At 35.6% G+C, this 23,925-nt stretch overlaps 1 protein-coding gene across 1 annotated transcript in view; it reads right to left on the bottom strand.

Moving 5' to 3' along the window:
* LOC134368135 (uncharacterized) overlaps window positions 1–23,925 on the bottom strand; it is a 426,599-nt gene that overhangs the window by 362,361 nt on the left and 40,313 nt on the right. Inside the window, 2 exon segments of the mRNA XM_063084693.1 lie at window positions 12,764–12,851; window positions 16,743–16,942. Of these exon segments, the coding sequence (XP_062940763.1) occupies window positions 12,764–12,851; window positions 16,743–16,942 (288 nt within the window).

Here is a 23,925-nt window from a genome sequence, read left to right as displayed (position 1 = left end):
TACTTTTCCTCATTTCATCATGATGTCTAGCTGAGTTTTCTTGTATCTCATTCAGTTTCCTTAGAATTATCACTCAAAATTCCTTGTCAGTCATTTCAGAGGCTTCTTGTTCTATAGGATCTAGAGTTTGAGATTTATTAACTTTTGGTGGTGTACTTTCTTGATTTTTTGTATTTCTAGTATCTTTTTTTTATGTTTATTCATTGTGGCAGGGGGTTTCACAGTCCACCGGTTTGAGACTATTGACTAACTAAGATGTTGCTGTGGTTGCCAATTTGGTATGGCTACCTCTGTGACTGCTCAGTTGGCCTCTAGTGCCTTGTGTGTATGGCTGCCTTGGGTCTTGGGCCTCTCTGGGGAGCCACCTCTCTGGTCAGCTTGGACTCTGCTGGGTTGCTGGATCACGTACCACAGGGTGTGTGATCCCTGCTGAGCTTTCACTTCCCGTGCAGGACTTCTCCCTGTTCCGTGTGCTCTGGCCTGGGCTGTTGGATCGTGCAGTGGCGACCCCAGAGGGTGTGTGGTTTCCGCGAATCTCCGCCTCCCTGGCCGGACATCTCCCTGCTCTGTGCGCACTGGGCTGGGCTGGGACCTGTCTTCTGCAACCCTCGTTTCTCAGCTGGGCCTTCAGGACCCTGCTCGGCACTGCCTCACCTAGGAAGTCTACCAGGGTTCTGCTAGGCACAGATGACCGGTCGCTCTGTGTGCCTTTGTAGCACTGTGTAGATCTTTCTCGGGACTTATCACCTTCCTCATGGTATCACGGTTATTTGTGTACTTGTCTTATCTCCCACACCAGAGCGTGAGCTCCTCGGGGTGAAGCCCGCAGCACACGGTTCACCTTTCTATCCCCCCGGACTGAGTCCGGTGCCCGCCTGTAGTTAGCTCTCTGGCAGGTTCAAGCAGACTTGGGAACTCTCTTACCACACTATTCCTAACCAGAAATTGGTTAGGTGTTTTTCCAAACTGGTGGCCCCAGAGATGGTATCTGCCTCCCAGTAACAGGAAGTTTACTGGGGGCCGGAGTCCAGGGTGTGGTGGAGTGACAGTCAGCCCTGCCCATACTTCCTTGCCCTCCCGACACTGGCCGTGGACGCCCCACTCCACCAACCCCACCAGAGTACCGCGGAGGGAGTGGAAGGGGAGGCCAGCCCGCAGGCCCCGGGAAGCCCCGTGCTTGGGCAAGCAAGTGGGAAGGCTCAGTGAGGAGCTGAGCCAGGCGAGGAGGACACGCTTTGCTGAGCCTGGCCAGAGCTGCCACCACCTGAGAAATTGGAGGCAGCCCCGGGGCGGTGAGTGGCCTGGTGATGCAGGCGGAAGCCAGGTGGGCGTAAGCCCCCCGAGCAAGGCCAGGTCGGGGGTCACTCACAGGGCTGTTCCAGGTCGGGCGCTCACTCTCTGCCTCTGGCTTGTCGCCTTTCCCGTTCTCGGTTCCTGCCTCCTCGGGCTGCTTGCTCGGTCCCGCGGCACGGCTCGGGCGCTCCCAGGAGTCTTCTTTTATGCTGGCCTTAAACCTCGAATAATGAATAGGGCAGCTGGCCGCCTTCAGCGCAGCCCCAGCCTCTGGGATCCTGTCTGCATCCACAGCAGCCCTGGCGCCGTGTTCCCTGTTTAGAGACTCGCTTTTGCAGCTAAGAAACAGTTCTTTTCCTGCTCCATACTTCAAAGCTGTTGCCTGTAAATGAGGCAGCCTCTCCTGCCGAGGGCAAAGTGGCGGTCAGCCCCCACGACCGGCCACCAGCAGCGGTCCTCCCTTAAGAGATGGCAAGAGGAAGGTCCACAAGTTTCCCGGCTGCCTAAGGCCCAGTGGCTGCCTTTTCCACCTCAGCTACTCCGCGCCAACCGCTGCAGCCACCGCCATCTTGAAACCTCCAATGCGGTTTTGATTTACATTTCTCTGCTAACTAGTGATGTTGAGCATTTATACATGTACCTGTTGTTGATTTGTATGTCTTTCTTTGAAAAATGTCTTCATCTCATTAGCCCATTTTTTATTTCGATTATTATTATTTTTTTACTGTACAGTTTTTTGAGTTCCTTACATATTCTGGATATTAATCCCTTATCAGATGTATAGTTTGCAAATATTTTCTCCCATTACATATGTTGGCGTTCTGCTCTGTTATTTCCTTTGCTGTACAGAAGTTTTTAATTTGATATAGTCCCATTTGTTTATCTTTTCTTTTGTTGCTTGTGCTTTTGTGGTCTTCTTCATAAAGTCTTTGCCCAGTCCTACTTCCTGGACTGTTTCCCCTATGTTTTTCCTTTAATAATTTTATGGTTTTCAGTCTTATAGTTAAGTCTTTAACCCATTTTGAGTTGATTTTCAATACAGTGAGAAGTGCAGGTCCAGTTTCATTCTTCTGCATATAAAAGTTCAATTTTCCCAGCACCACTTATTTAAGAGGCAGTCTTTTCCCCAATGTATTTTCTTGTTGCCTTTGTCAAAGATCAGTTGGCTGTATGTGGGTTGATTCCCAGGTTTCCTATTCTGTTCCATTGACCCAATTGTCTATTTTTATGCCAGTACCATGTTGTTTTGGTTATTATAGCTTTGTAATATGAGTTGAAGTTGGGTAGTGTTATGCTTCCAGCTTTGTTTTTTTTTGCTTAGGATTGCTTTGGCTATTTGGGGTCCTTTGTAATTCCATATGAATGTTAGGATTGCTTTTTCTACTTCTGTGAAGAATGGCATTGGTTTTTTGATGGGGATTCGTTGAATCTGTAGACCACTTTGGGTAGAACAGACATCTTCACAATGTTAATTCTTCCCATCCAAGAGCATGATATGTCTTTCCATCTTTTTGTGTCCTCTTTAATTTCTTCAGTAATGATTTATAGTTCTCATTGTAGAGATCTTTCACCTCCTTGGTTAAATTGATTTGTAGGCATTTTATTTTTTTTGGCAAATAATGTAAATGGGCTCACTTTCTTGATTTCTTTTCCTGCTACTGAAGTATAAATATGCTACTGATTTTAGGGTGTTAATTTTGTATCCTGCAATATTACTGAAATTGTTGTTCAGCTCTAAGAGATTTTTAGTAGAGTCTATAGGGAGAAAGTTACACCTGCTCAGATTTATTGGGTATGTTTTTATATATAATGCTTACTTTTTCAGGTATATTTTACATTGATACAATCATTGAAAGGCAGACAAAACAAAAATTGTGCCACTGAGAACTTGTTTCAGTCATTTTCTGTCCCCTTCCAATATTTTTGCCAAGAGTAAAGTACTTTATGCTCATATGGGCCCTGATCCAGAGAAGCCCTCCTTGCTTTAGCTTGGGACACTCTCAAAAGAACCAAGCCAAGGGAAACCCAGGGATAGAACATAGAAATAAGCCATTATTACTTAAATTGAACACAATTCTTTCAAGGTATGTGCAAGAAAAACAAAATTATAGCAGGAAGAAGTAGCTATATCCTAGGTTATTTTCATTCCGGGTCCCTTTCTTTCTGATAGTCAATTACACTAATGAACCTGGGAAATACTGTACTTTATTTCAACAAGGGATTCAATTCTGCTCCCCCTCCCATTTTCCCACCCAAGACTGATTCAGCAAGGTCATGCTAGTATATTTGTAGAAGAGGGAGTGGCTCTCATTTCTAGCTCATGATCATATCAGTTAAACAGAAATGCTCCAGGCAAGGATTTCTGAGACATTACAACTGATACCACAGAAATACAAAGGATCATAAGAGACTGCTATGAATAACTATACATGAAAAAGTGGAAAACCTAGAAGAAATGGATAAATTCCTGGACATATTGAAGTTACCAAGGTTGAGTCATGAAAAACTAGGAAACGTAAAGAGACCAGTAAAGAATAATGAGATTGAAGCAGTTATAAAAAGTCTCCCAACAAAGGGAACCCTAGGACTAGATGGCTTTACCGCTAAATTCTACCGGACATTACAGAGGAACTAGTACCAATTCTTCTCAAATTCTTCCAAAAAATTGAAGAGGAAGGAATACTTCCAAACTCATTCTACAAGGCCAACATTAACCTCATACCAAAACCAGAAAAAAAAAAAAAAAGAAAAGAAAACTACAGGCCCACATCCCTAATGAACACAGATGCAAAGATCCTCAACAAAATACTAGCAAACGGAATCCAACAATACATTAAAAAGAGAAGGGTTTTTTCCCCATTTTCACATGAAGTTTTCTTTTTCTTATTGCTTTTTAAGTTCTTTGTAAATTACAATTTCAGATCCTTTCTTTGTTATATCTATTGCAAATATCATCTAACAATTGTCAACCAGTGTTTTTACTCTCTCAGTGACAGTTTTTATGAACAAAAGTTCAATTTATCAACAGAAGTCCAATTTATCAATCTTTTATTATATGATTAGTGCTTTGTGTATATTGTTTAGAAATCTTTAACTATCATATTTTCCCTTTCACATTTATATTTGCAATCCACCTAAGATTGATTTTTGTCTATGGTATGAGGTAGAGATCAAGAGACCATCCTTGCTCCACTGCTCTTTAGTGACATTTAATGATAAATCAAGTATCCATAAGTGTCAGGTGTTTCTGTATTTTCTGTTCAGCTTCATTGGTCTATGTGCCTGTCTTTTGTCAATATATCACTGTCCTAGTTAATGTAGATTTATAATAAGTTTTGATACCTAGTAGTATAAGTTCACAAACTTTTTCTTCTTCAAAATTAACTTGATTAAACTTGCTTTCTTGAATTTCCATACTAATTTTAGCATCAGCTTGTCAATTTTCATAGAAAAAATTCTGCTGGGATTTTCATTTGGATTGTATACAATCTACCGATCAATCTGAGGACAGCTAGCATCTTTTAAATATTGAATCTTCCAATCCATGAACATGACATATTTCTCCATTCATTAAGGCCTTCTCGAATTTCTATCAAAATATTTAATAGTTTTCTATGTGGAGATCTTACAAATATTTCGTATATTTTTTCCCACGCATTTGATGTTTTGTATGCTGTTGAAAATGTGATGTATTGCTTTTATTTGTTTTCAAGAGATGTTCCGTCTAATTTATTCATATTTTCTGACATTAGAAAAATTCTTTACACTCATATGAGAAAAATACAGACACGCACACCCACAGACACAGAAAGAGTATAACTTCAGTTCTACAACTTCAGCCACCAGTGAAAAGAAAAATACAGAAAGACAATTCCACCACATCAAAAAGAGCTGATCCCCCTTCCTGGTGGACAAAATATCCTTTACTTGACTTCAGCTCACAATGAAAAAAACCCAAACGACTAACACACTGAACTTTCTGCTAGTTTCACCCAACAAAGAATAGATTTCTATGATTCTTCCAACAGAGATCACGATATGATCAGACCATTAGAACAAATATCCAATCACTGCTGCCAACAAAGGGGAATAACTTGTCCATGCACAAGACAGAAACGAAATACTAAGAGAGGAAAATGGAAAGCTTAAGTTCTACTGCTGCTTGGAATTCACTTAAGAATGCAAGAAAAGATGCCCTTGAGCTTAATCATCTCATGAGATGATGCCTTTCCTAAGCAATACTGTTTCCTTTGTTTCATCAAGTGAGTCCAACTGGGCTTCTTGGCCAAACTTCCAAAACTGTTTGTGTGTAATTTTCAAATATGCTTTAAAATGATGTTTATAAAAATAAGATGAAAATCTTTCTCCATGCACTTACTTTTAATCTATATGTGTCTTTATACTTAAAGTGAGTTTCCTGTACACAACATATATTTGGCTCTTGTTTTTTGATCCAATCTCTGTCTTTTAATTAATGCATTTAGATCACTGACATTCACAGTGATTATTAATATCGTTGAATTAATATCTACAATTTTGTTACTGTTTTCTATGTGTTGATCTTTTTCTTTGCTCTAATTTTGTCTTCCAGTCTTTTTCCGTCTTTCAGGTTTTTAACCAAAGATTTTATGAGTCCATTTTTACTCCTTTCTTGGTGTATCAGTTGTACTTCATTTTTTACTTTGATTAGTGGCTGCCCTACTGTTTGCAATATACATTTACAACTAACTAACTCAAGGTCACTTGCAAATAATACTATACTGCTTCACAGAAAGTATGTGTATATTATAATACAAATAATCCTAATTCTTCCTTCCTATCCCCCCTTTTATCACCGCTGCCATTCATTTCACTTATACATAAGCCCATATATATGTATATACACACTACGTAATTGAATATACTGTTGCTATTATTATTTTCAACAAACTGTTATCTGTTAGATCAGTTAATAATAAAAAAAAAGTTTTTATTTTACCTTTGCTTATTCCTTCTCTGATCCTATTACTTTCTCTATGAAGATATGAGTTTCTGACCTATATAATTTTCCTTCTTTCTAAAGAACTTATTTTAACATTTCTTACAAGGCAAGTCTACTGGTAACAAATTCCCTTAATTTTTGTTTGTCTGAGAAAGACTTTATTTCTTCACTTTTGGAGGAAATTTTGCAGGGTACAAATATATTTTCCCATCCTATAAACTGTTTTTTCATTTCCTGACTATGTCCTTTGATGAACAATAGTTTTTCAAGTCCAATTTATATATTTTTTTCTTTTGTTGCTCATACTTTTGGTGTAGTATCCAAAATATATCGCCAAATACAAGGTCATAAATATTTACTCCTATTATTTCTCCTAAGAGTTAATTCTTTCTATCTGTTATATTTAGGTCAACCCATTTTAGGTTGAATTTTGTATATTGTATGAGATAGGTGTTCAACATCATTATTTTGCATATGGAAATCCAGCTGTCACAGCACAATTCAATGAAAAAGACTATTCTTTCCTAGTTAAATGGACTTGTCATTAAGTAAAAAATCATTTGTGTGTAGATGTATTGGTTTATTTCTGGACTCTTAATTCTATTATATTAAAGTATATTTCTGTCTTCATGCCAGTATCATACTGTTTTGATTACTGTAGGTTTAGATTAACATTTAAAATCTGAAATAGTGAGTCTTCTGTGTTCTTCTTTCTCAAGATTGTTTTGGTTATTTGGGCCTTTTCCAATTCCATATGAATTAGATGATCAGCTTTTTCACTTCTACAAAAAAGAAAGGCAGTTCGGATTTCTATACGGGTTTTGTTGAATCTGTAGTTTGCTTTGGGTAGTACTGACATATTAACAATATTAAATATTCCTATCCAAAAATGCAGGATGTCTTTCTATTTATTTAGGTCTTATTTTTTTTTCAGCCATGTTTTATAGTTTTTACTGTACCAGTCTTTCATCTCCTTGGTTAAATTTATTCCTATGCATATTATTTTAAATATTATTGTAAATGTAATTAATTTCAGCTTTCAGATAGTTAACTGCAGTTCCTACAGAAACAAAAGTGATTTTCACGTGTTGATTTTATACCCTGCAACTTTGCTGAACTTGTTTATTTGCTCTAGTAACTTTTTTGTGTATTCTTTGGGATTTTGTACATGTAGGATTATGTCATCTGCAAATAGAGATAGTCTCATTTCTTCCTTTCCAATTTGGATCCATTTTATTTCTCTTTCTTATTTAATTTCTCTGGCTAGAACTTCTAGTGCAATGTTCAACAAGGGGGAAACTTTCAGTCTTTGACCATTAGGTATGAAGTTTCACGTGGGCTTTTGATAAATACCATTTATGATGTTAAGGAAGTTCCCTTATATTCGTGGTTTTCTGAGTGGGTTTTTTTCTCATGAAAGGGTGTTGAACTTTGTCAAATGCCTTTTCTGTATTGATGGAGATGATCATGTGGGGTTTTCCCCCTTCATTCTATTAATATGTATTACATTGATTGATTTTCTTATAGTGAACCAGCCTTATATTCCTGAGATAAATTCTATTTTGTCATGGTGTATAATCCTTTTAATATTTTGTTGGATTGGATTTGCTAGTATTTTTATAAGGGATATGTCTGTAAGTTTCTTTACTTGTGATGTCTTCTACTTGCTTGGGTATCAGGGTAATGCTGGCCTCATAAAATGAGTTAGGAAGTTTCTTCCTCTTCTATTTTTTAAAATGTTTGAGAAGGAATTGGTTGTTATTCTTCTTTAAATGTCTGGTAGAATTCATTAATGAAGGCACCTTGTCCTGAACTTTTCTTTGTTATAAGGATTTTTATTACAGATTCAATCTCTTTAGTTGTAATTACTCTTTTGAGATTTTCTTTTTTGTTTAGGTAATATACATGTTTCTAAGAATTTGTCCATTTCATCTAGATTATCAAACTTGTTGGCAAAATTTGTTCATAACCTTCTCTTATGATCCTTTTTATGTGGATAGGTTTGAAGTAAAAATGTCCCCACTTTCATATCTGATTATATAATTATTTATGTGCTCTTTTTTTCATTGTTAGTCTCACTAACATTTTGTCTATATTCAATTAATTAATATCTTTTTGCTTTCCTGGTTATTTTTTATCAAATTCTGGACATATTGTATGAAAATGTATAAAGATAATTTGAGGCTTGTAATTATGTTTTCTTCCTTTAGAGAGAATTTACTTTTTGATTCTGTCAGGTAGTTAGGGTAGGGGCAAATTAACTTAATGCAATAAGTGAGTATACTGATTAAAATCGGAGCTTCAGTTCTTTTAAAGAGCTGTCTTCTTTCTGTTTTATCCTTAAGCCCAGCATGTAGTCCATCACTGATCCCAACTGAAAGTTTGGCCAGCCAAGAATACCCATTTTTTCCCTTAGTTATATAAAACTAATGAAAACTCTGGCCAGCTTTTCAGATTCTCATGAACCAATTTCTATTCAGCCTTTCACCTTCTTGGTCACCCATTCTGAATGGATGAATACCTTACAGAATAAAAGCATTGCCAAATATAAGGTTCATCACTCTTAGCTTCCCTTCTGTATGGAATCTTAGACTCTAAAGTCCACCCTGCCTTAAAATCTCTTTGGTGCCCTCAAACAGAAGAGTTTTATTTTGTTTTGTCTAGATTTTCTAGTTTTTTCTAGGTGGGATGATTGGTCTAATAAGAACCTGGAGTAACTTTGCTGGTACTAGCAGTCTAAGTTTGAGGATTTTCATGAGACATAAAACTTCCTGAGGCACTTTTACCACAGTAAAACAAGAAATGGTAGGCACCAATTATAAAAGAGGCCACCTAAAACCAAGAAACCCATTTGCATATTAATGCAGAAAATCACTGGACCTCAGTTACCCATAATCTTCCTTGTCTTCTCATTATATTCACCCGAAATTTCAGAAGAAATTTCAGCCAGTCAATAGGATTGTAAGAAGAATTTAAAGATTAAAAATGTTGTTATATCTAGCCCTTAAAATAGGGCCTGGCAAGTAATAACTAGAAGTATTAGCTATTATTATTGAATACTCCCACAAGTAACCAGGCTTTGCATTAATTAATTAATTAATTTGTTTGTTTATTTATTTTTAAGTTCTCAATATACATTGTAGTTGATTTTAGTAGTTGATTTTAGTGACCCTTTACCAGTTCCTCTTTCCCCCATCCCTCTCTCCCCTCCTCCCCAACTACATCATATCTGTTCACTTGTCTTAACAAATTCAAGGAATAGTTGTGGTTGTTGTGTTTTCTTCCCCCTCCACCCTTTATTTGTTTGTATATTTATTTATTTTTAGCTCCCACAAATAAGTGAGAACATGTGGTATTTCTCTTTCTGTGCCTGACTTGTTTCACTTAATTTTCTCTAAGTCCATCCATGTTGTTGCGAATGGTAATATTTCATTCTTTTTTATACCAGAGTTGAATTCCATTGTGCAGATATATCACAGGTTCCTTATCCACTCATCTGATGATGGACATTTGGGCTGGTTCCAACTCTTGGCTATTGTAAATAGTGCTGCAATAAACATGGGAGTACAAGTATCCCTTCAGTATGATGATTTCCATTCCTCTGGGTATATTCCAAGCAGTGGAATAGCTGGGTCATATGGTAGATCTATCTGTAATTGTTTGAGAAAACTCCATATCATTTTCCATAAAGGCTGTACCATTTTGCAGTCCCAACAACAGTGTATGAGAGTTCCTTTTTCTCTACACTCTCACTAGCATTTATTATTCTCAGTCTTTTGGATATTAGCCATCCTAACTGGAGTGACATGGTATTTCAAAGTGGTTTTGATTTGCATTTCCCGAATGTTGAGTGATATTAAGTATTTTTTCATGTGTCTGTTGGCCATTCGTATATCTTCCTTTGAGAAATGCCTATTCAGTTCCATTGCCCATATTTTAATTGGGTTATTTGGTTTTTTGCTGTAAAGTTGTTTCAGTTCCTTGTATATTCTGGATATTAATCCTCTGTCAGATGTATATTTTGAAAATATTTTCTCCCACTCTGTTGGTTGTCTTTTCATTCTGTTGATTGTTTCTTTTGCTGTGACTGCACTAACTTCTGATAAATAAATACAATTTGCACAAACACAATACCTGTGATTATGAATATTGTTTCAAAATTTATTGGTATGTTTAATCAGCACCAAATATATATTAGACCATTTACTAACTACAGACACTACGTTAAAAAATCTTAATATAAACTGATGTAGGGTAGCACTTGGCCTCAAAAGACTTAAAATCTAGTTGTTAAGGCATGATATATATGTTAAAAATTAAGCATTACTTATTTAAATATCTCATTATTTTAGTAAATTTTGAGTGAAAGAATTCTGTCTACCATAGTGGCTGTACTAATTTACAGTCCCACCAACAGTATAAGAGAGTACTCCTCTCTCCACATCCTCATCAGCATTTGTTATTCTGTCTTTTTGAAAATAGTCTAATTGGGGTGAGATGATATCTCAGTGTGGTTTTGATTTATACTTCCCTGATGATAAATGATGTTAAGCATTTTTTCATGTACCTGTGGGCGATCTGTATGTTTTCCTTTGAAAAATGCCTATTCATCTGCTTTGCACATTTTTTAATTGGGTTATTTGGGTTTTTTTACTGTATAGTTGTTTGAGTTCTTTGTATATTTTGGATATTAATTCCTTGTCAGATGTATAGTTTGCAAATATTTTCTTCCATTTTGTAGGTTGTTGATTCAGTCTGCTGATTATTTCCTTTGCTGTGCAGAAGCTTTTTAGTTTGATATAATCCCATTTATTTATTCTTTCTTTCATTGTTTGTGCTTTGGGGCTCTTATTCATAGTCTTTGCCCACTCCTACTTCCTGAAGTGTTTCCCCTATGTTTTCCATTAGTAGATTTATAGTTTCAGGTCTTATACTTAAGTCTTTAATCTATTTTGAGTTGACTTTTGTATATGGTGAGAAGTGCAGGTCTAATTTCATTCTGCTGCCTATGGATGTCCAATTTTCCCAGCACCATCTACTGAAGAGTTAGTCTTTTTCCCAATGTATGTTCTTATTGCCTTTGTCAAAGATAATTTGGTTGTAAGTCTGTAGGTTGATTTCTGGTTTTCCTACTCTGTTCCATTGGTCTGAGTGTCTATTTTTATGCCAGTGCCATGCTCTTTTGGTTACTATAGCTTTGTAGCATAATTTGAAGTCAGGTGTTGTTATGACTGACTTCCTTTTTTTTTTTTTTTTGCTCAGGATTGCTTTGGCTATTTGGGGACAACTGGAAAAGGAAAATATGGTATATATACACTATGGAATACTACTCAGCCATAAAAAAGAATGAAATTCTACCATTCACAGCAACATGGATGAGCTTGGAGAAAATTATGTTAAGTGAAATAAGCCAGGCACAGAGGGAAAAATACTGCATGTTCTCACTCATAAGTGGGAGCTAAGAGAGAAAAAAGGAAATAAATAAAGGCCACAGTGGTATGTTGGACTTGCAGAGGCAGTGGACATACCTAGGATTGCCAGGGGTGGAGGGAGAAGGAGGTTGGGGAGAGGTTGGGTGAGGAACCTGGGAAATAATTGCAATTTGTGGTAATGGGTATGCTGATAGTATTGAGCTGATCATCACATCTTGGGCACAGGTGCTGACAATCAGCTTTGTACCCCACGAATATGCATAAATAGTAAAAAATAAAAACAGGAAAAAAAACTCAACAAAAAAGAATGAATTCTGTCTTATTCATTCATGTCTCTTCTATGATGCCTAGTAGATGTATCTTCATAAGGCAGAACCTGAAATGATTATGGAATTAAAACAATCTTACAAAACATCATATGGTGAATTCTAGAAAACAGAAGAAGGAGGTGTCACCTTAGTTGACTGATAGATGGATGAACGAAAGTACCAACAAATGAATAAATGAACTAACTAGTCCTTAACAGAAGTATTGTATTTAAATAAGGGGAGAAGTCATGATAATATATTCTGGGTGGAGCAAATAGTATGCTAAAAAGCACTGATATTGAAATACATATGAAACATTTAAGGATGGATGAGTAGAACATCTCAAGGGTAGTACAGGGGTCACATGAAATAGAAGGATAAGATAACAGATTATTATGATCTAAGAAAGATCTTGAATACTAGTTTACCAAGCTTAGACAATATTCTCTAGATAATAGTGACCATTTGAAGGTTTCTGATTAGCTTAATAGTCATCTTAGAATAACCCAGCAATAGTGGATAAATTCTGATTGAATAGGAAAGAGATTTGAGGGGACAATTCCATTTGGTGGCTATACAAATATTCCACCTAGCTAACAAAATATGAACCTGAATTTTAGTGTGGGCACTGGAAATGGTAAAGAAGAAACAGGTTTTATAGGCATTATTGAAGATAAGCTCACAGAACTCTTGATGAATAAATGCATATGAGGATGTATGGAGAACAGCAAAACAAAGCTATGTCTTACCTGTTCAGAGAAATGTTTCAGTAATGTGATATGTTTAATGAGGTGGCTTTTCAGACCGGAAAATACTGACATGCAATCAAGTGGAGGCCTGCCAGGGAAGGATGACAAGAGATTCCATCAATCTGCATTTCATTGAATACCATATCTTTATACCTTAGGAATCTGAAAATTACAATCCACAATATATAAAGCTTTAGATCAGAAAATATCAAGAGTCAACTAAATTCTAGATATCACAATACTATATCAAAAAGTAACAGAAATTTTATGCAACTGCTGATAAATATAATATTTCTATGGCCTCAATAAATTGGGAGGATGGTAGGAGCACAATTTACAGTAATTATTCCTGTTTTCAAATTACTATAAAAAGGTGGAAGGAATCTTTTTCTTAGCTTCCTTGTTGTAGAAATTATTACATAAAAAAGAAAGGAAGCACAAAAAGAGCCAAATATTAGTGAACTCTATAATCCACAGGTAAATTACTTTCCCTTGAAAAATAAAGATCAACTGTATTTGGTAATTCATTTTCTTTGCCACAAGTGAAAATAAAAGTATTTTTTTGAAGACACTATAGCTAATTGAAAAGTTTGAGCTTTACTATTTTTATCTAACATAACTCTTAGGCTTCTGTGGCTTGGGGGACCTGTAATCACAAGTAGAAATTTGAATGAAGTGATAAAACCTACATAGCTTTGTTAGAAGATGATCACCCACTTCTACTGTACTATTAAGGATATTTCAAAAATGGAGAACCATTTTCAGAATGTCATTTGTAAAATAAATTAGCAAGCACTACAGTGCTCAATCCATATTTACTCTCACAAGGGAAATGAAGTTTTATTTTTAAGAATTAGCAAGAAAAATTAATTTGTAAGGCCTCCCAAATTTCTAGATTACAGTCCTTGGTGTTTGCATTAAAGTGCCATTTTCTGGAGGTCTATTTCTAAAGCATATAACATGGGCAATGATTCAAACTACTTATAATTAAGCTTATAAATTTATGTGGTAAAAGTAGCTGCCAAGATCCATAGAAAATCTCCTGTAACACTGTCTAATGTATAAAACATGCAGGCAAAATTCCTTGCACAGTTTTTCCCTTCTCATCTACTTCTAGACCAAAGAATTATGAATAAATAGGTAAGCAAACACTGACCCACTTTTTTGAAAGTGGAGCCTACAGCTCTCATTCTATGCTATCTCAACTTTCAACATGAAACATGTTCAATTTATGTTTCTTTACAAGTAGAATCTTGGTTAGTTATGCTTAGATAAGTAGTCTTGAGTTACTCTATCACCCCCTCCCAATAAATTTTGTTATAAATTCTCTTTACTTAAAATTAGCAAGGCACATAGAATTTTAATGACTAATGGGAATAAATATAATGAGAAAAATCATTGTCAACAGACTCTAAGATTAAGATTTCCACTTAGTACCATGATTAAAATCTTTTAAAGGCCCATAACTTCTATAGTAAGCCTGAAAATGTACCTTCTGTTACTGATAAAGCAGCACTAAAATGAAGCTCTATCATATATATGTGAGCTTATAGTGCTTGTAAAGTCAATTTTCTGTACACTGTAGTTCAGCTGAAAAAGTTCAAGTAACTCACTATAAAGGCCAAACATTTTAGTAATATACAAAGATGGAAGAAAACCTTTCCTAGAAAGACATCAGAAAACCAGATTCTGGATTTTCCCCTTTTATTCATGATGACATTTTGAGTTAAACTCCTGAATCAACCTAAATTCTCAAAAGTAGTTATTATCTCTATTACCAAGATGAATCACTAAATTTATGTCCTCTTTTTTAATAAAGCTGAAATAATTTTTTGTCCTGAAATAATAGGTTTGACTAAACAAAGCTGAACCAGGACAAATAATAGCTTGAATCACAATTTGAGAAAAATTCAATATTAAAACTAATAATGGAAAACTTGCATTTTAACAACATCTTCCCATGTTTTGTCTTAGAAACACAAAAATGGGACCAATTTTAGGATAAATCACAGAAATCATTTTCCCAGTAACATAATCATTCAATTTCAGAGAGAAAAGAAGAAGCAATTCCTGTAACTGACACTCTAATCAGATATTCAATAAGGGAAAATTTAATTATTGTATAGAAAATTCAGTTTGGCTGAGCCCTAACCATTCTTAAAATATATGTTGCTATCTGCTCAGAAATAAGTCAGCCAAGTCCCTGATATAACTTTCAAAACATATAGACCTTCCTAGGAGGTCTTTGCAAAATCAAAAGTGATTAAACCTAAGGAATTTTAAAGTACTTAGGTGTTTTATAACAACTATGCCCAGTGTAAGACACACCATTGTGATTTTTGATGTTTCTTTGTTTCATTCATGTTTTTGGTGTTCAAAGATCATACTAAGAATGATCAATGAGTTTTCAGTTTAGTAAAAAGTTTATTCAATATAAATACCTATTATTTCGTAGCCACTAGTTCTTAAGCAAGGACTACGAGAATCTGTAAAGTTTTAAATAAAAATTTAAAGTCTTGAAACAGAAAAGAAGATGCTACAAAGATCCATATATTTGCCATATTTGAAAGCTGCTATGTGAGTTCATTTTGTATAGATTATTTCACTTTTGAAAGAGGAATCTGATTGATTATCTTAAGGACCACTAACTATAAAATACAACAGGATCAATATGAGCCCCCTTTAACCTTACCTGGTGTTACACTGATGAGAGCAAAGAAACCCTCAAATTGAGGAATTTAGCAAAACTGTGCCAGAGAGTACTTCTTAATACTGACACCATGATGTGACTTTTGTAATGAGACTACTTCGATAAAACGAGAAAATCTAATACTGTGAATTACCAATTATCAGTAAAGCATACTATATTCATTTTGGAGGGTCCTCTTCGTTACCACTATTCAGTACTGTGGTTATCTCTGCAGTATGCAAATTATCCCTTTCCTATTCTACTCCTTAAATTGAGCTGATTCCAAGGATCCAAATTATTTACTTTCTGACTGTGGTTTCTGGGCTTTCCTTGTTTCAGCTTGTTACCAGATTGAAGTTTGGTGCTCAGAGGGAAAGGGAGTAGAGGAACTGATAAATTTGCTAAATTTCCTCTAACACTCAATTTAATATTTCTTTGAACAGGTGAGTCAGTCGCTTCATTCCTTCTTTATGTGAACAAATAGACCTGTCAATCAATTATTAATTGCAATAAAAAGAAATTATAATAGATCATAAAGAGAGCAGGTAACAAAGAAGTTTAGAGAAAAGTATCATGACTTCTCCCTCTTATACTTCTCTCATTGATCATAAAGGCATACTTGCCTCTCTCACTATTTACCTCTCTTATCTTTGGGATGTAATACTTAGCAGAAGCAAAAGGCCTAGGAATAAGTATCCATATAATTCCTTATTTGTGTGTAGAATTGAGTTGACTATAGCCTTTGATCAGAACAACAATTAGGAAATCAAAATATTAATTAATCCACAGCCTTCTCTTAGTAACACAGGTTTTTAAAAACAGGACAAACTATTGTTTACTAAAAATCCCTAATTTAATTAATATAAAAAAGAAAAAAAACCTATTTTGTTGCTGTAAAAAGTCCAGATGTAGTACTTTACAACTTTGGTGTAACTCTTGTGCATTGCTGAAAGACTGTAGAAAAATAAGTGTTGTTTTTTCAAATGTAGCAGTGGAGTTTGATCTATAAAGGAAACCCGAGGTGAATCTTGTGTAAAACAAATACTATTTTTGTAAAATAAGTATTTTTTTCTGTGAAAGTCAAGATGATCAAATGTCAGTTAATTTAAAGGAGCTATATAACAATGTCGTACATTCTAGGGAGATATTCAGAGCATCAATAAAATATCTGTAAACATCTTTGAAAGAAACTGGAAGTAAAATTCATTCTACATACAAGGTATCTAAAGAGAAAGAAATAGAAAAAATGCAACTATCATAGGGCTTTAAAGATTAGATATTAGGAATTACCTTTCCAGAATATTTAGTATCATCTTGACCATATTAATCAGTTCGAGAGCAGCTGTAAGAATGATAGCAGGTGGTTGTTCATTAGTGCCATGGAGACTACGCACCCTTCTTCTTTCCGATATCATGACCAGAACACGGTCAATAGCGTGCTCAAGATGTTCAGTTTGTTTTCTGAATCTGGTAGGCATCTTTTTGTCATTCTGAAATTAAAGTGGGAGTTTGGGGGGAAGAAATGAGGCTGCACTCATCTAACACAATATAAATGTGTAATAGGTTTAACACCAATATCATTTAGCCAAAGTAACATAAGAGGGATGCAAAATTACCATCAAACATTTTTCATTCTTTACATATTGTTTCTGGTAATATTTGTATGACTCATAGTAGTCATTGCATAAAAGGCATAAAAGAAATAAGGTTCAGTTATGGGAATACTGATGTGTGTAATTTTAGAATGTGACAAAAACTACCTGCCTACAATTATGACTTGTTAATTTTGATACTGCCTGATACACCTACCTCACTTCCTTTCTAGAGTATAATCTTTTGAGGGGAGATCCCATACTATGTATTCTGAACAGGATTGAGTCTAGATCTAAAAGAAAGAAAAGGGGATCCTTACTTTTCATTTATCCAAGAGACCTGGAAACTATGTATAGTCCTTTTTGAGAATTGCTCATTTAAATATACATGAGCTGTAAGATTCTTAAGTAGATAATAGTATTAAATGTACCACTTAAATGTGATTATATACTTCTTTCATTTACATGTTTTCTCTTTCCATGAACAACTGTATACACATTCTCATTTGTCATACTTTTGACCATGCCCTCATCAAACGGCTAGCAGAAATAACCACAGAGTTACAATAATGGCTCCACATGGCCTCCTCTTTAGAAAAAGTTACTCTAGTTTTCCTATATAATAGTGAAGGAATAATCTCTGGTTTACTAAGTAGGGAGGGAACCTGCTAAAAAGGACCAGCCCTTTCAGTCTTTGAAAGTCTGGGGTGCATGACTGTATTTATGTAAGAAATATGCTTATGAGTATTTTTGGTCTGGGTTTAGTAAGAAATTATGTGAAAAATGATATTAGTACAATTGCTATGAAACCAGAGAACCAAGTCCTAATCTCTTCAATGATCACTTCTTCCTAATGTAAAACCTATTCTGTGATATGTTTAAATGCTCATTCTTAGTGATTCACTTTAAATATCACAAAGCAGCCTAAAAAATCATTATCTTTGGGCCGGCCCGTGGCTCATTCGGGAGAGTGCGGTGCTGATAAAAAATCATTATCTTCTAGATTTCTGATGTTTAGGTAGCATACAGTTCATACAAATGACGTTCCTATACGTTTTCTGGTTGGCAAAGTGAGATGTGCATTTGGGCATATTTTTACATCTTTAAAAAGCTTTAGATATAAAAAAAGTAAAAGAAAATGGAGGATTCCCCTCTTTCTTATTTATAGATGTCAGAATGGAATTATCTATTAATGCCAACATTTAAGATGTAAGCATTAGTATGCATTTCCTACCACCCTCTGCTTTCCAACATTCTCCAGTTTTTATTGATATAATCTAGGATTTTAGATACAAATTATTGTCATTAATATTAAAATAAATTATTTGTGTATATACTTTCTCTTTCAAGTGGTTTTCAAAATTGTGTCTAAATTTTATAATCATTTTAGCAAAGATTTTTTTTTACAAACTCTGTGTTTTACTAATTTCATTGCTTATTGCTAGTTCTTTTATACTACAACTTCCCTGTTCTTGAGTTCTTTATTTTTATTCATCTCTTGGTCAGCTAAAATACATCTCTCAGTAACTGTAAGAAATGCATGGGGAATATATTCCCTGATTTTGTAGTATTAAGTATATTTTCTAGTTGCCAACTCACATGAATGGTTTCCCATGGTTACACACCTAAATATTACCAGATCTTATCCTGGAACCAGAAGTATCCTGATTCCCAGTGCTCTTTCTACTACACTATATACTACAAATATATTTGGCCCTGGAGGGATAGGGAAAAATGGCAATTTTCTGAAATATGCCATAGGTCAATGTGGTGAGATGGAAAGACAGCCAGGTCTAGTATGAGATCTAAGTTTGTTCAAATCACTTAAATATCTCAGAGCTTTACATATTTTAGTCTCTAAAATGTGGACACTAATGCCTGCTTTATTCATGCACAGGATGCTTAAAAATATCAAGTATTATGCAATTATGAGCTATTATTCTTTATGTATAATTGGTGTATGCTAAAAAGAATCACAGTATTTTAGGAATTCTTAGTCAAAGGATTCTAAATTGTAGGCAGCCTCTTTGTAGTACTAAGAAAACATCAAAAAACTTAAATACTTAGCCCATCTAATAATCTAAATAAATTTGTATTGACATTTCTAAAGTACTTTTAGAGAATTCTGTTAAAATTAAACAACTTATAGATACTGGTTTTGTTTGTTGTTCAGATCTCACAAGAACTCCTTTCAGAAGTGCAAAATCAAATGTATGTCTTCTCATTTTTTGTTTTTAAGATCATTATGCTGGCTCAGCCTAAAGCCCCGGAGGGAAGCGCCCAAAGCCCAAACAAGTGCAGAGGTGAGCCAAGCACCACACGGTAGGTACCTGGGCCTAGCTTAAGGCCCTGGACAAAGGTGCCCACAAGCCCCAGCAGGTGCCGACATGAGCCGAGCCTGAAATGGCACCAGGGGCTCAGTCTATGGCCCCAGATGGGAGCGACCACAAGCCCCAGCAGGTGAAAAGCTGAGCCGATCCTGCCTGGCACCAAGGACTCAGTCTAAGGCCCCAGAGGGAAGTGCCCACAAGCCCCAGCATGCGCCAAGGTGAGCTGAACCCCATACAGCACAGAAGGCTCAGTCTATGGCAACGGAAAGACAGAACAGGAGTTGAAGTGGTGTAACACAGCCATCACCACACATAATGTCACAGCAAGAACAGTTCACCACCACAGTAGCAGCCAGGGCCAATCAACAGGCAACCTTCCACTCACTCAACTACACTGATAGAAGAAGAGTCACCAGTAGAGCCTGCAAATCGAGGAGGAAATATTTATCTTCATACCTGAACCTAGTGTGATAGAAGAATCAAGTCCTCTACAAGATGACCAAACATCAATGAAAAAAGAATAGAACTACAAACAAACAAGAAGATATGACACCAACTGAAGGAATACACTAATGCGCAAACACCAGACCCCATAAAACAGGGAATTCTTGAAATATCTGAAAAGGAATACTGAGCAATGATCTTAAGAAAACTCAAAGAGATAAGAGAAGACTCAATTGGAGAACACAATGAAACAAGAAAAAAATATACAGAATATGAAACAGAAAATTTACAAAGACATTAATACCTTAAAACAGAGTGTAGCAGAACTCCTAAAAATAAAAGATACACTCAACAAAACAGAGAGCTTGAGCAGCAGGCTTGAGAAAGCAGGAGAAAGAATTTCAAGTCTTGAAGATGTTCTTTGCAAAAAAAACTCAGGCAGACAAAAAAAAAGGAAAAAAGATTTTAAAATAATGAAGAAAACCTAAAGGAGATATCAGACAACCTCAAGGACCCTAACATCCGAATTGGGGGTATTCCAGAAGAGGAGGAGAAAGGAAAAGGCATTGAAAACCTATTCAAGGAAATAATACCACAAAACATCCCAGGTATAGTGAGAGATGCAGACCTTCAGAACCAGGAAGCTCAAAGGTTCACAAACAGATTGAATCAAAAAAAACCATCACCAATGATTCCTTGTATTTCAGATGTATCAGTTGTAATATCACCTTTTTCATTTCTAATTTGTGTTATTTGGATCTTCTCTCTTCGTTTTTTAGTTAGCTATGCTAATGGTTAGTCAATTTTATTTATCTTTTCAAGAAACAAACTTTTTGATTCGTTGATCTTTTGTATTGTTTTTTGGGTTGCAATTTTCATTAAGTTCTGCTCTGATCTTAATGATTTCTTTCTGTCTGCTAACTTTGGGTTTGGATTGTTCTTCTTTTTCTAGTTCTTTAAGGTGAAGTGTTAGGTTTGTTACTTGCCATCTTTCCATTCTTCTGAAGTAAGCATTTAATGTGATAAATTTCCCCCTTAGTACTGCTTTTGCAGTATCCCACAGGTTTCGGTATGATGTATCATTGTTTTCATTAGTTTCAATAAATTTGTTGATTTCCTGTTTGATTTCTTCTTGGACCAATATGTCATTAAGTAGAATGCTGTTTAATTTCCATGAAAATCTAGAGGAAATGGATAAATTTCTAGACACACACAAGCTCCCAAAACTGAGCCAAGAAGACGTAGAAAATCTGAACAGACCAATAACAATAAAGGAGATTGAAGCTGTTATCAAAGGCTTCCAACAAAGAAAAGCCCAGGACCAGATGGATTCACAGCAGAATTTTACAAAACATTCAAAGAGGAATTGACACCAATTACAAAATATTCCAAAAGACTGAAACTGAGGCAAATCTCCGAAATTCATTCTATGAAGCAAACGTCATCCTGATACCAAAACCAGGTAAAGATACAACTAAAAGAGAAAACTACAGGCCGATATCCTTGATGAATATAGATGCAAAAATCCTCAGTAACATACTAGCTAACAGAATACAGCAACAGGTACATAAAATTATTCACAACGATCAAGTGGGATTCATCCCAGGGATGCAAGGGTGGTTCAACATATGCAAATTAATAAATGTGATACACCATATTAGTAAAATCAAACACAAGGACCATATGATCATTTCTATAGATGCTGAAAAAGCATTTGATACAATTCAACACTCATTCATGACAAAGACGCTCTATGGGTTAGGTATAGATGGAAATTATCTCAACATAATTAAAGCTATATATGATAAACCCACTGCCAATATCATCCTGAATGGGGAAAAGAATAAAGCTTTTCCTTTAAGAACAGGAACTAGACAATAATGCCAACTCTCACCACTCCTATTCAACATAGTGTTGGAAGTACTAGCCAGAGCAATCAGAGAAGAGGAGGAAATAAAGGGCATCCGGATTGGAAAAGATGAAGTCAAACTGTCCCTCTTTGCAGATGACATGATCCTATATATTGAACAGCCTAAAGCCTCTACAAAAAAAACTCCTGGAGTTGAAAAATGATTTCAGCAAAGAAGCAGAATACAAAATCAACACACAAAAATCAGTAGCATTTCTATTCTACAATAGGGAACATGCAGAAAGAAAAATGAAGAAAGCTTGCCCATTTACAATAGCCACCAAAAAAATAAAATACTTAGGAATTTAAGTAAACCAAGGATGTGAAAAATATCTATAAAGAGAACTACAAACCACTGCTGAGAGAAATAAAGGAGGACACAAGAAGATGGAAACATATCCCATGCTCTTGGATTGGAAGAATTAACATTGTGAAAATGTCCGTACTACCCAAAGTGATATACAAATTCAATGCAATCCCCACAAAATTCCAATGACATTTTTCTCAGAAATGGAAAGAACTATCCAGACATTTATATGGAATAACAAAAGACCACGCATAGCCAAGGCAATGCTGAGCAAAAAAAATAAAGCTGGAGGCATAACACTACCTGACTTTAAACTATATTATGAAGCTATAATAACCAAAACAACATGGTAATGGCAGAAAAACAGACACACTGATCAATGGAATAGAAAAGAGAATCCAGAAATCAACCCACACACCTACAGCCATCTGATCTTTGACAAAGGCACCAAGCCTATACACTGGGGAAGAGACTGCCTCTTCAGCAAATGGTGCTGGGAGAACTGGATATCAATATGCAGGAGAATGAAACTAGACCCATACCTTTCACCATACACTAAAGTCAACTCAAAATGGATTAAAGAATTAAATATACACCATGAAACAATAAAACTTCTTAAAGAAAACATAGGAGAAACACTTCAGGAAGTAGGACTGGACACAGACTTCATGAATATGACCCCAAAAGCATGGGCAACAAAAGGAAAAATAAACAAATGGGATTATATCAAACTAAAACGCTTTTGCACAGCAAAAGAACAATTAAGAGAGTTAAAAGACAACCAACAGAGTGGGAGAAAATATTTTCAAAATATACATCTGACAAAGGATTAACATCCAGAATATACAAGGAACTCATACAACTTTACAAGAAAAAAACAAGCAACCCAATTAAAAAATGGGCAAAAGAGCTAAATAGGCATTTCTCTAAGGAAGATATATGAATGGCCAATAGACATATGAAAAAATGCTCAACATCACTCAGCATTCGGGAAATGCAAATCAAAACCACACTGAGATACCATCTAACCCCAGTTAGGACGGCTAATATCCAAAAGACTGTGAACGATAAATGTTGGCGAGGTTGTGGAGGAAAAGGAACTCTCATACATTGTTGGTGGGACTGCAAGATGGTGCAGCCTCTATGAAAAATGGTATGGAGGTTCCTCAAACCATTGCAGATAGATCTACCATATGACCCAGCTATCCCACTGCTGGGAATTTACCGAAAGGAATGGAAATCATCAAGTCGAAGGTAGACATGTTCCCCAATGTTCATCGCAGCACTCTTTACAATAGCTAAGAGTCCAAATGTCCATCATCAGCCCAAATGTCCATCATTAGAAGAGTGGATAGGTATATCTACACAATGGAATACTTCTCTACTATAAAAAAGAATGAAATACTGCCATTTGCAATGACATGGATGGACCTAGAGAATTATATTAAGTGAAACAAGTCAAGCCCAGAAAGAGAAATATCACATGTTCTCACTCAGGTGGGAGCTATAAAAGTTGTGCCAATAGAAGTACAGGGTAGAACTTTGGTTACTAGAGGCTGGGAAAGATAAGGATAAGTAAAATAAAGTTAAGGTGGATAAAAAGGTGGATAGAAAGGTAAGATAAAAGTAAGGTGGATAGAAAGAGGTTGCTTAATGGATACAAACTTACCGTTAGACAGAAAGAATAACTTCTAGTATTCCACAGCATTGTTTGGTGACTATATTAAAAATAATTTATTGTATATTTTCATATTGCTAGAAGAGAGGCCTTCAAATGCTCCCACCATAAAGAAATGATTAATGTTTGAGGTAATGGATATGCTAATTACCCTGATTTAATCATTACACATTGTATTCATTATTTAAATATCACTCTATAAACCCCATATAT

This window comes from Cynocephalus volans, chromosome X (assembly GCF_027409185.1).
Source record: "Cynocephalus volans isolate mCynVol1 chromosome X, mCynVol1.pri, whole genome shotgun sequence".
Taxonomy (NCBI): Eukaryota; Metazoa; Chordata; class Mammalia; order Dermoptera; family Cynocephalidae; genus Cynocephalus; species Cynocephalus volans.
Note: the sequence above shows the minus strand (reverse complement) of the source record. Positions and strands in the feature narration are given on the sequence as shown.